At 32.3% G+C, this 13,656-nt stretch overlaps 1 protein-coding gene across 1 annotated transcript in view; it reads left to right on the forward strand.

Annotated features, from left to right (window-relative positions):
* Positions 1 to 7,023, forward strand: part of Smp_042440 ((dihydro)ceramide Synthase (LAG1)) — a gene marked incomplete at its 3' end in the record, with an annotated part of 15,112 nt that extends 8,089 nt beyond the window's left edge. Inside the window, exons 7-9 of the mRNA XM_018797081.1 lie at positions 682 to 810; positions 4,357 to 4,463; positions 6,825 to 7,023. Of these exons, the coding sequence (XP_018652158.1) occupies positions 682 to 810; positions 4,357 to 4,463; positions 6,825 to 7,023 (435 nt within the window). The remainder of the gene's footprint in view (positions 1 to 681; positions 811 to 4,356; positions 4,464 to 6,824) is intronic.
* Positions 7,024 to 13,656: the final 6,633 nt, after the last annotated feature.

A 13,656-nucleotide genomic window follows, 5' to 3' on the forward strand; every position in this document is an offset into this window, starting at 1 on the left:
ATATATGGTCAACTATATATACTTCAACTATATATTTCTTTGATAATTTTGATTATTTCTCTGAAGAAGTCCAGATAAGTTAGCTGAACGAAACTTTGGAATTATTTAAATTTCAATCGCTGAGACCATTTCAAATATATTTTTTTCACATATAATGACTTCTCTATACTCGACGCCCAAATATTGTCAAACCATTCGTTCTAATCTTGACGAATATTCGTATAACGTTTAAACTAATGTTAACAAATTAAATGGCTGTTTAATTTAACGAAATATCTCTCTGATATCCACTCTCTAAGTTAGTTGTAAATGATAAGACTTAAGTAAATTATCGGATAAACTGCGTAGATAGTTGTACAAATCAAATCATAAGGTTTTCAATTTGATTATTATCTATAATTAAACATCAGATTTAAAAAAGGTATCAGCATCTCAGTTTATCTTCGTTTCATTTTTGAGTTTTAAAATTTTGCTAATTTTTCATTGTACAAACACAAAATATATAAAATGTCAAATAAATACGTATCAGTTCAATTTTATTCACATTTCGACTATACGAAAAGTGGAGACTGAATCACCTTTTTATGAAATCTTATGTACGATAACTCATAGTGATTTTACAACTCCTTAGTTTCATTATTTATGATTGCTTAGTGAATTTTTACTTATTTCTCTAAAAAGGATTTCAAAGTTCTTATTGGGCATCATATTTCAACAGTTTCATTGTTAACATTCTCATATATAACAAATTATCATCGAGTTGGTGCTGTTGTTCTCATACTTCATGATATTGCAGATTGTTGGATGGAAGTGAGTAAAAAAAAATCATGTGATTGTTTTTTACATCTATTTTGATAACTATATTCTTATAAATTACCAGTAAATATATGTAGTTTATGCATCACAAAACGTTTTATTCTGTTTCAAACAATCTAAAATGGATCGCATTGACACAGTTGCATTGACCCTGTAATTTCTCTTTAAATCTACACTCAACTATCATACTACACTCTTTGTCTTTCCTTAAACTGTGAGATTAAAATTGCTTCATATCTGTCTTTCTTCCTGTGTTATATCCTTATATACAATCTTTCTTTTATATATTACTACCACTAAATTAACTACTTCTATGAACTTAGTGTTCATCTGGTTGTGGTAATGAGGTATGGCAACTTGAACCGATGCATATATGTGCCTGGTCCTACGTTGTAGCTGACTTTCATTGTTCAATCTCACTAGCTTTATTATAGATATATCTCTCCGAGTCTCTTAAAATGAAGTCTGACAACTATTGCACATTTGTTCCAGGTTCTATATAGACTTTAACTGACTTTTACTCTATTTTAAGAACCATTATGAATCGAGAGCATTGTATAATTATGGTTGTTCTATGAAACATATACAAAAGGTTAAATAATTTAGCGTCATTACAATATTACAATGCAAGTTAAGTGTTAAATGCTTCCTGTGAAGATTGATCATACTACGAGAGTTCAATGTTTTCGTGTAGCGTCTAATTGTTCTAAGGTTTGAGATTGATCTTTTATTATTTTTAAATAAACTGTCTTCGAAATAAACAGCGACTTTTATGATAAAATATTAGTTATTATTTAAAGGATCAGTATTAACATAATTTGGTTATAGATCAGAAGGGGTTTTGTGGAGATTCCTGTATTTTCATGGTTAGTTGACTTTGAACAAAAGTGAGAGAAAAGAATTCTTCCTAAATGGTGTTTTGAATAGAATTTATATCAGAAGAAACAAGCATTTCGTGTAATTTCGCTCTATCACCTCGTCATTCTGACTTCAGGTTGGCATAATAAACCTTTTATGATCAATTCAAAACAATATAAACATTAAACCAATGGCATTCTTTACAAAGTTCATCATAAGCTGGACATTAGCTGCCCAGGCTATTTTCAATGTTCATTTTGTTGTAAATCATACTTTCAATCAATTTTATATTCATTTGATGCATAAATACTGGATATCAGTGTGTCATTTCAATCGGAGATTTCATCTCAATAGTTTAGAGTTATCTAAGACTACTTAATACGAACGTATTTATGTAAAACAGCTCGAAATGTCAGATAATACACACAAAAATATTAAAACTTAGAGCTGAAAATGAAATATTTAATGGAAACTGCACTTTAATCTGCAGCACTCACCCAAAAAGAGGGTGGGGAAACAACCGAAACGGTTATGTACAACACATTTGGTGAACACTGGACATCCTGAAAATGATCTCATCCACGTTAGTTGCTATTAGTACTTGAATTTTTCACTGAAAAGTCTAGTCAATATTTTTCTGTCAGTTGACTAGAAAGTATAGGATTCTACAATATTTGAGACTTGGTAAGTGTAAAAGCAGTACTATGACTAATTTAAGACTACCTCACTTCAATTTCTTCTCGCGTTGTTCGTTTTCCGCAATTAGGCATGGGATACCAAGCTAAATAGCTGAGGTATATGCAAACTTTATATTCGGTTCACAACGTTATCAACCGGTTTGTTACACTAACCTATCGATCTGTAGTTAATATCAATATTTCTTTTCTCTCATTTCACTAGACTTAAGACGATTTGTAAGACAAGTATTATCGAATGACTACAACCTTCGCAAATCTCTACTGAGTGGTCACGTTCCATATCATATTAATAATATATGTCACATATTACTTGTAATTATTTCTATAAATTTCACTGATTATGGGGTTTTGTTCAGTAGGGCGTCAAATTGACAGAATAAAATACACCACAAACCGAATCTGTAAAGATTTCCATATCTTATGATATAAGTGATTAATAAAATGTTTAAAATAACCAAATAAGTGTGTATATATGGGTAGTACAAGTCCAGTTCCACCATAAATCCAGAACGGTGACCAATTAAACAATTGTGTTAGATATTTCGTTGTAACCACCAACGACATTTCTATATGCTAAGTCCACTATAAATAAAATCATGCATTAGGATAATTAGTGAGTGATCGAACACAACACATTTTCTAAAAATTTTCAATGGAATTTCGAAGCTTTATCAAGAGATTTAGTGTTATTAACAAGCATACAACTTCCTAAGATATCAATTATCGTTCAGTTGTTCTTCAGTCAAACAAAAGGGCAAATTACAAGGTACCAGTACTCAAATCTGGACTACAGTGCAAAGTGGTGCATGAAGGACAGCTGACAGATGCATTTCCAGTAAGGACCGGAGTCAGACAAGGCTGTCTACTCTCCCCATTCCTCTTCCTTCTGGTGATTGACTGGATTATGAAGAATTCGACATCTGAAGGGAAATACGGAATACAATGGACTTCTCAGAATCAATTAGATGATTTGGACCTCGCAGATGACCTAGCCCTCCTCTCTCATACACACGAACAAATGCAGATGAAGACAGCAAATGTAGCGGCAGCCTCCGCATCGATAGGCCTCCACATTCACAAAGGAAAAAGCAAGATTCTCAAATGCAACACGGAGAACACCAACCCAATCACACTTGATGGCGAAACTCTAGAAGAGGTGGAAACATTCAAGTACCTGGGGAGCATCGTTGATAAACAAGGAGGATTGGATGCAGATGTAAAGGCGAGGATTGGCAAAGCAAGGGCAGCATTTCTACAATTGAAGAACATATGGAACTCAAAACAACTGCCAACTAATTTCAAAGTCAGAATCGTCAATATGAACTTCAAGACAGTCCTACTGTATTGAGCTGAAACGTGGAGAACTACTACGACCATCATCAGGAGGGTACAAGTATTTATAAATAGTTGTCTACGCAAAATACTCAACATCCATTGGTCGGATACTATCAGCAACAGCGTTTCATGGGAGAGGACAAACCAGCTTCCAACTGAAGAGGAAATTAGGAAAAGACGTTGGAAGTGGATAGGACATACATTAAGGAAATCACCAATGTGAATTACAAGGCAGTCCTTAACTTGGAATCCTGAAGGGAAGCGGAAAAGAGGAAGACCAAAGAACACATTACGTCGGGAAATAGAAGCAGATATGAAAAGGATGAATGTTAACTGGAAAGAACTGGAAAGGAAGGCTCAGGACAGAGTTGGATGGAGAATGCTGGTTAGCGGCCTATGCTCCTCGACGAGGGGTAACAGGCGTAAGTAAGTAAGTACTCAAATCTCTATGATTTTTATGCTGTATGGTTATCTTACACAGTTATGTAGACAACTGAGATTTAGCTTTAAACCGAATATGAAAAAGTCGACTGAGTTTATATCCTCTTCCAGATAACTTATCGAATCGATCAGTAATGAAATTATTTGGTATTGATTATAATACATATCATCATAACCATTATTATTATTAATATTATTATTATTATAGGCAGCTAAGATATGCAAATATGTCAATAAACAATTGGCTACTGAGGTGTTATTTTCTATTTTTGTACTCGTTTGGATCGTTACACGATTAACTTACTTTCCATTTTGGTAAGTATTCCAATTTTTTCTCAGTATAAATAAAAGTTTTACAATTCTTATGGATAATCCTTAGTATTCCATCAATATAATGTAATTTATTAAAATATTATTACCATCCATGTTTTCATTGATATAAGCATAAATTCTCAATCCGAATTCTGTTTTTTTATCATGGAATGACATCGACTGAAAAGTCATTGAAAGCAACTGATCATCGTGTACTTAATTCGTCCTTGTTTGAAAATCTTCATCAGCACGCACCCAAGATCCAGTGTTCTTCAGTTTTTGAATTGAGCACAATATGTATAAACCTATACTAATGCCTGAATAATTGAACTTAATTTAAGAATTTGGTCCTCGACGAAGTCGTGTATACATAATATTTTGTTATTCTAAACTCAAAAAAGAGTTTTATTTCGCTTTTTAATGGAATTCCAGCTCAGGTCAGTGTACGATGAAAACTGAGTCTTAAAGCTGAATAATATCAAAGATCCCGTACATCATAAACGCCTAAAACATGGGTATTATCATTAAGGCAATGATAATCTATGGTTTTCCACCAATTCACATTTTAACAATTGAGTTTTGCATCTTTAACCTCATAATTGTTCTTTGTGTCACACATACCTAAAAACAGATTACTCAACCACTACTGTGGTTTTCTAGGTTACATTAGTTTTGTTTCTGGTGTCATTATTACACCAATGATATACATGAATTCGCTGATCATTGAAAAACTTACTTTATGATCATATATTATCACAAAGACTCCTACACTAACAAGAAACTCTGGCTACAACATTATTAGTGCGTTTTCATTGATCTAGCGGTTAGACAAAGTTTTGATAACATATATGATTTTAGTTAAACAAACGTTTATCCACAATGGCTAGAAGAAAAAGACTATCAGTGGTCAACTACCACCACGAATGATAGCTAATTCAACGAAACTGAAAATTTAGAAATTTACTTTACTAAGTGATTAAATGATTTTGTAAATTGTCAATAATTATGATCAAATTATTTCGAAACATCAATTTCTATATCAAGATAGTGACTTTTGTCATCTTGAAAAATAATATGAAAGGCATAATGTAGGGTGAAAAGATTCTATATAATTTGTATCATTTACATCATGAATTGATTACACCTTCTTGTGCTCCACACTAAGTCATGTTTATTTTAAGAAGAATGAAGACATTTACAAGCTACTTAAGTTGAGTAATTTGAAATTTAGTCTGCAACGAATCTTAAGTGATTGAACTTTTAACCATTAAGTATTAGATTCGAATCAGGTTGAGTAGTATCACTAGTCTTCATACATGCAATATACATCAAAATCGAGTGCATTAAACCATATTTAGTCAATACATTGTCTCTACGACCAATCACATTTACTTTCACTAGCACACATCAATAACTGTCGTGAGTAACTATCCATCATATTATCGATCCACGTATTTTTACTAAAAGCTTACAGCTTATTGTATTTTGGACCCCATTTTTGATCCGCCTATAAGACTTCTTGTATTAGATAAGTTTACTAAGGTAAATATTAATTCATGGAAAACTAAATGATTGTATTATTTACTTCTACAGTTGTTACTAAGTAACGATCGAAATCAATTTTCTTTTGTTAGAAACTTGTTTTTCTTCTAGAATTTTCACATTGTTTAGCATATAAGTATTCATCCGTATGAGAGTTTTCTATAATTCTTTAATATTAATGACTGCTTTACATCAATATTTACTGATGAAAATGTTCCTGATAGTGTAATACAAAGCATATGAACCCATCAATTATGTGTCTCTCTCCTCTTTCCATATATATGGAGAGAAGTAACTTGCTTACTGAGCATTGAGATAGTCTGTTTGCGCGAGGGCTTGTTATTCTATCCACGTGCCGAAATTGAAATAGACGGGAGTTGTTCAAAATCGTGATTTATCTGTTGAAACCTAAGTGATTTAATTACTTGACCTCCGTCATGTTAATAGTTACAAATTACCAGTTTGAAAAATTCCCACGATTATCGTAATCCGTGGTTGAAGACTTTGGATAACATAACTCAAAATCAATTACAATAGCTCAGATGTATTCACTCTTCATATTCTCATTGGCTTTAAGCTTCGAAATTATCTTATCTTGTCTATGTTTATTCTCTTCTGTTATTATGGATGATATTACTTCTCTTATGGTATTTGTCTTGATAATTTCATCTTCCTGAGTCAATATGTGAAAACTCGAACTAATGCATATATTTGGCAGGTTCTAAGTTGTGCATAACTATATACATAACATTATGATTAATGATCTCATTCAATTCACGTACACGTTCATTCATTGTTCCTTAACATGTCTAATTTTTTCAGGGTAATCTGGGCAACTTTTAAATTTGTTATGTTTGCAAATGGTCCATATCCAGCTTATCTTATTATGGTTGGATTTTTATTAGTTTTACAAATTTTACATATTTATTGGTTTTGTTTAATTGTAAAAATTGCCATACAAGTCAAATCAAATGGACATGTAAGTTTAGTGTTGTTTTTCTTTAATAATTCAACTATATAATACCATTATTTATTTATATAATTATTAGATAGTGTTTCAGTTATCAATTTAGTATTGTTTCTCAACAACAATAGGATAACTCAAACCGTTATTATATTGATATAAACATCATATCCATTAAAGAAGTTAGTAGCTGTCTGAATCCAGTATCTCAGTTTATAACACATTGGGAGTTTGAGGTAACATTAGTAAGCAAATACAACAAACTGGTAAGTCTTGATTTAGGATAAAACACTCATACTGGATTCCATTACACGCAATAATCTATCTACTTTTAATAAATTGGGGCTATTATTTATTGATTAGAAGTATTTGAATTATTATACGAACTAGAAATCTCATAAGTAACGCAATTTAGACCAAGAAGAACTAGGGGAGCACGAACAAACGTATGGTATTTGGAGTTCGACATCAGGAGTAAATCAAGCACAAAGGAATCATTAGTTCATATCAACACCACATATAGTTCACGAGAACAAATAAAATCAATCAGTGAAAATCTGGAAGCGGTATAAAACTCAAAATTTGCAGTAAAATTTACAGCAAATGCAACTATCCGTTCGACCCGTATGACTCAATGTGTCCAACGATAGAATAAAGTTATTGTATGGGCCTCAATCAGGAACTGATTGAATTAATTTTGAATCCTAGTATATTCGCCTTAAGTATTTTTCTAATCTACACATGCCATTCACAATTACGCGTCAAGGTAGACAGTAGCCAGAATATCTTAACCGATCAACAGTGATTCAATACTCATACTCTATATAATATGTCTTCTACCTTAATAAGTCATGTCTAACAGATATGAAACAATACATATCTGAATATGGCTCAGTAAATCCGACAATTGATTGTTAGATGGGCATCCAGCCTATCTGATAATGTTAAATTTAATTAATAAATAAATTGAAAAGTGTATTGTTGCTTTAAAAAAATGAATCATATTTATAATTTGTTCTATTTGTTCATTTTATATACACAGCTTGTTAAGGATTGTCGTAGTGATAGTGAACTCTCCGATGAATCCAATCAAATAACGAAATTAGATTCAATTCAAGGAACAAACTGTTACAATAATAATTATCATCATATAAACCAAACTTCATTAAAAAGTAATGATGATGTTAGTATAAATAATAATAATAACACTAGTGATATTATTAACAATGATGAGAACTTGAATCATGTATTTCAACGTTCTAATCATTGTATACATTAAGATAAAGGATCCACATTGGAAATCTTGTAAACGTTAAATATTGAACCATTTCTTCCTAGCTATTATGAATTAATCAAAGAAAACTGAAAAAAAAACTGTAGTTTTTGTTTTATAGTTTGCACATAAATTGTTTATTTGCTTACTGACAATCAGTTCTGTACATCGAACAGGACACAAATATCTCCGTATATATATATATATAATTTTAATCGTGTTTCTACCTTTTTTAATATCTTTTATTTATTATTTGTATTATGATCTTTCGTATTTTGTGTAATTGTTTGATTTGTAAAAATAAAAAAAATTTTTTTCAAATGGATTGTTTCAATCTTTTTGTTAAAGTCCAGTTTCATCAAAGTGATCAGTAATGATTTGTGTACTGATATGACAGATTGCAAAGTTTATCAGACAGTCTATAGATCAAATTTACTTAGTATTGTTTGTTTGGATCTTCCCATTGATATTTTTAGGACTGCAACTGGTCAGCCTCTAATGGGAAGATCCAAACAAACAATACTAAGTAAATTTCAACTTCACTCCATTGCACAAGCAAGTGGCTATCAGGACTCAAAGGCCGAGTGGATAACGCGATAGCGTTTGAAGCGAAAGGTACTGGGTTCGAGTCCCAGAGTGAAGATCAACTCTGAGATACAGGTACATCTAGCTGAAGAGTCCCAAATAGGACGAAACGCGCGTCCTGGATTCCACTGCTAGTCACTATCCATCTTTGCTTACCAAGTCTATAGATCAGTTATTTGTTTTGTAATGAAAGATTCAATGTAAACAAATTTGAAAATTAGGTAGAAAGATTAATGTGTTGTTATGATGATGGACTTTCGAATTCACTATCTTGATTGTAGAATGTATTGTCAGACCTTCAGCAGTTTTTTTTTTAAAAAGTTTACTATTGACTTTTATATAGTCTAATTTCTAACGCTATTTTATGACACAAAGATATATTGAAAGATGCATCATTGAAAAGCTATTACATCCTATCATAACATTATTCAACATTGTGCATTTACTAAGAGTCAAATCTAAGATCTTCAAGTCCCGTATTGAATGCATTACCCTTAGACTATTGTATTGCTATCCAATAGTTTACATTTACAACTTTAATCAGTTCTAGAAATAACAGCACTCTAAGCAATCGATATCCTGAATTCGTACGACGGATTATACTGCAAAGTTGTGAATGGAGGACAGCTGACAGGCGCATTCCAAGTGAGGACTGAAGACAGACAAGACTACTTATTATCACCCTTTCTCTTTCTTATGATGGTCAACTGAATTATGAAGACGTTGACATCTTGGAAGAAGCACGCAATACAATGGATTGATTGGATGCAATTAGATGATTTGAGATTCGCAGACAACCTAGCTCTTCCATCACATATACATAAACAAATACAAGTAAAGAAAGCCAGTGTAGCAGCAGTCTTTGTATCAGCATGCCTCAGCGTACATAAGGGAAGAAGCAAGATCGTAAAATACCACACGGAAAAACCATCGCAATCACACTTGATGGAGAAACTCTGGAAGAGGTAGAAAGGTTTACGTTCCTGAACAGCACCATTTATGAATAAGGAGGATCTGATGAAGATGTAAAGGCAAGGATTGACAAAGCAAGGACAGCATTCCTACAATCAAAGAACATATAAAACCCAAAACAACTATCAACTAACTTCAAAGTGAGAATCTTCAATACGAACGTCAAGACAGTCAGTCCTACTGTACGGAGCTGAAACGTGGGGAACTACTACATCCATCGTCAAGAAGGTACAAGTATTTATAAACAGTTATCTATGCAAAATACTCAACATTCACTAGCCGTACGTCATCAGCAACAGCCTTTTATAGGAGAGGACAAACCAACTTCCACCTGAAAAGGAAATTAGGAAAACATGTTTGAAGTGGATTGGACATGCATTAGGAAAATCATCAAACTGCATTACAAGGCAATCCCTAACTTGGAATCCTGAAGGGAAGCGGAAAGGAGGAAGACCAAAGAACACACTACGCCAGGAAATAAAAGCAGATGTGAAAAGAATGAATAACAAGTAGAAATAACTGGAAAGGATTGCCCATGACAGGGTTGGATGGATAATGCTGGTGGGCGGCCTATGCTCCTCCACGATGGGTAACAGGCGTAAGTAAATAAGTAAGTATCTATTTTACGCTCCTTATACCAATGTTTATGTGTTCAAATAATTAAAAACAGTTTGTGTGATTTTTGAACTTTACATTTGTGCAACTTTTAATCCTAAAAATATGAGAAAAATAGTGCAAAATATTGTAATCTTACCTCAAAATACAATTATCAACCTGAACTTTGATTTTTTTAAAATATGATTATTGAATATACTAAGCTACTTGTAAATCCTAGCTAAGTTGTGATCATTAAAACAGATTTATGAAAAATATCACCTTATTCCTTCACAGGTAGTGATTTGTTTGAAAGTATCTTTTTTAGCTTTTCAGAGCTTACTGAAAGAATTTTCCTAAGCACGATGAAAAACCGTTAGCATTAATAAACCTATTAAAATCTCGTTTACTCTCAGTTTGAATTTGTGGAATTTTTATTTAAATTAATTTAATGAAATGCTATTAAACAGCATAGTGATTACAGTTACTACTATTGCAACTAAGTACAGGAATTGATCAAATATATAGAATTAAGTATGAAATTATCCATTATTCAATTAGTAACATCAATATTGTAATGAATTAAAATTAATCTTTACCATCAGAATATCTTTATCTCTGTCATATTGTACTTGGTTAATATGAACTTTTACAGTCCTCTTAAAACTAACTCATTCAATTTGAAATGTAACATTTGGCTTGGTGTGGATTATAGTATATTTTCAATATCTTAAGTGGTATAATTTGGTACATTTATCAAATGAATCCATTTCTTTAACAATAGGAGGAACCCCGAAGGTCATTGTTTGTATCTTTCAGCAAAAAAAAGAAAAATCGAGTCAATGTCATCGCTTAAATTGTAAATTAATCAGAGTAACATAATGAGTTTTATCTAACAGAAGAATCACATATTGTTCAGTCTTGAAATATTCATAATGACATTGTATTAAACTATTTCCTGTCATACTTTCTGACAACAGTTGTGAGAGTCTACATTGTAAATTTACTGCTGTTGTGAGCCAGGCTAATTATCACGTGACTTATTCACCAATCGGTATACGAATTATATAATCTTAGCACTGTGCCAAACTAATGACGTCCGAATGGTATGAGCAGCCTAGCGTCCATATTAGTCCTTCTTTCTACCAGCGCTGCCACTTGACTCCAGAATACCAACACCACCTTCCACTATACCAATCATTCAGCTCAAACATACCTAGCTTATATACAAGCAAAACGGATCACATCACAACATAAAATAGGAAATTACATTTGTACAAGATCTATTCAACAGTGACTGTGAATGTGAGAGACTATAATTAATAAACTGGGCGTAACTTAATAACGGTAAATCGTATAATAATAGTCTTATGGTTGAAAATAAAGCTTATAATAAGAAAAACATGAATATACATAAGAATATACATATAATATTAGTCCATTAACAGTTCTCAGAAGTTAACCGGAATTTAAACTTCACTAGGATATAACAACTCTGTTATAGAGACATTAAATAGGAATAATATATATTTGTAAAATCTCAGCGAATGAATTTGAAGTAAATCCAACGTTTCGCCTAGCAATCTTGTCCAAACTTTTTCAAGGAATTAATTCCTTAGTTCTTACATCAACTCGGCACTCAAATACTGTGAAACTATTCGCTCTAATTTAGACGAAAGTTCTTATATCAAGAAAATTATGCAGGAACATAAGAACAAAAATCAAACCAATAGGAGATACAACCAAAACAAAGAAATAAACAATGACAGATTTAAGGTCAATAAGAACCAATCAACATCGAGGTGCAGAGGACAAGCTGTGAATCACATGTGGAGAAATTCAAACACTTCACTTCTACCGGAAGTTTGTGCTGATGATGTCGTTCAGAAGGACGACGAAAGCTCCACGACTAAACCATCCAGCTCAGAGAACAAACCAACATCAAAATCACCCATCTGAGCTACAAATCTTCTCCACCATCTCGTTCTTATATGTGTTATAGAGACTCGCAAATATATTTTTTTATTCATTTTTTTACAAAGAAATTCAAATACCAGGTTATTTTGGGTTAATATTAGCAAAATTATATCAAATCTCAATATGTTCATCATCTGATTTGTTTAACTTTTCATAAAGAAAAGAAATTAAATTTGATGTTTCCTTATTTCTATCAGTACTAAGTTCATAATCAACTGATCTGATCATACTACTATATTAAGTAAATTTAATTTATATTAAGGAATAAGTGATTTATTTATATAGAGTGCATAATGTTTTGTCATATGAACCGAAAGATCCATAATATAAAAGTCATATTTTTTTCTAAAAACAATTATTATCTAATTGTCATTACTAACTGGTGTTTATTTGAAAGTATCTAAAAGTTTATTTGTTCTTCTTTCAAATGATTATCTTGTTAATTGTTTTATTATTTGAGGCAGTAATTTCCAGTCAATACTTATTATTTACGAAATTGAGAGGACGAAAAGCGAATGTCCGGTGCTTTAACCAGGTTGGTGGACACGGAAAGTCCACCTAAGGGAGTTGGAAAACCCTGATTCCAAATCAATGGTGCACATGGGCTCTAGGATTCTGATGGAACAAAAGGCGTATGAGTCAATCGTTGGTCACCGGCTACCATAGGACTCCATCTCCTTACCTTACTTCACTGCCTTGTGGATCAGACCTCTTGGTCAAAGGCTCCGGGTGTGGCCCCCTAAGAAAACCACCTGTTTCAGTTTGGGCACCTGAGCAGTATCACAGCCCTCACACAAATCAAATGAGATTTGTGTGGCGCATATATATCTGGTGCCTCTTTGTACCAATATTTATGTGTTCAAATAAATAAATAAATAAAACACAACACAGATAGACAAAAGTGAAGATTCATTACTGACAAATTAGTTATATGAGATGTCAAAAGAGGAATATGAGGTTGATCGTATAATATTTACTGTATGTTACGGAATAAATGATATGAATAACCTTAATTATTCGTTATTAAACCATACTGTGAAATGCAACGATGGACTAACCATAACAAGTGACCTTGAGGAGCATCTAATAGTATGGCTTAGCGAGTGGTGACACAGGTCATTCGTTTTGTAGCTTATAGTAGACACAGAACATTCAAGCACATATCTATTCAGCATCATTTACAAAATTAAGTCAAAGTTATGAAATTTAAATGTATACGATGATTTTACATAGCATGAGTTTTCAAAGTTTATGGTCGTTCTTTTTTATGCTTTCTTATGTAGACTGCT

This window comes from Schistosoma mansoni, chromosome 4 (assembly GCF_000237925.1).
Source record: "Schistosoma mansoni strain Puerto Rico chromosome 4, complete genome".
NCBI classification, from domain to species: domain Eukaryota; kingdom Metazoa; phylum Platyhelminthes; class Trematoda; order Strigeidida; family Schistosomatidae; genus Schistosoma; species Schistosoma mansoni.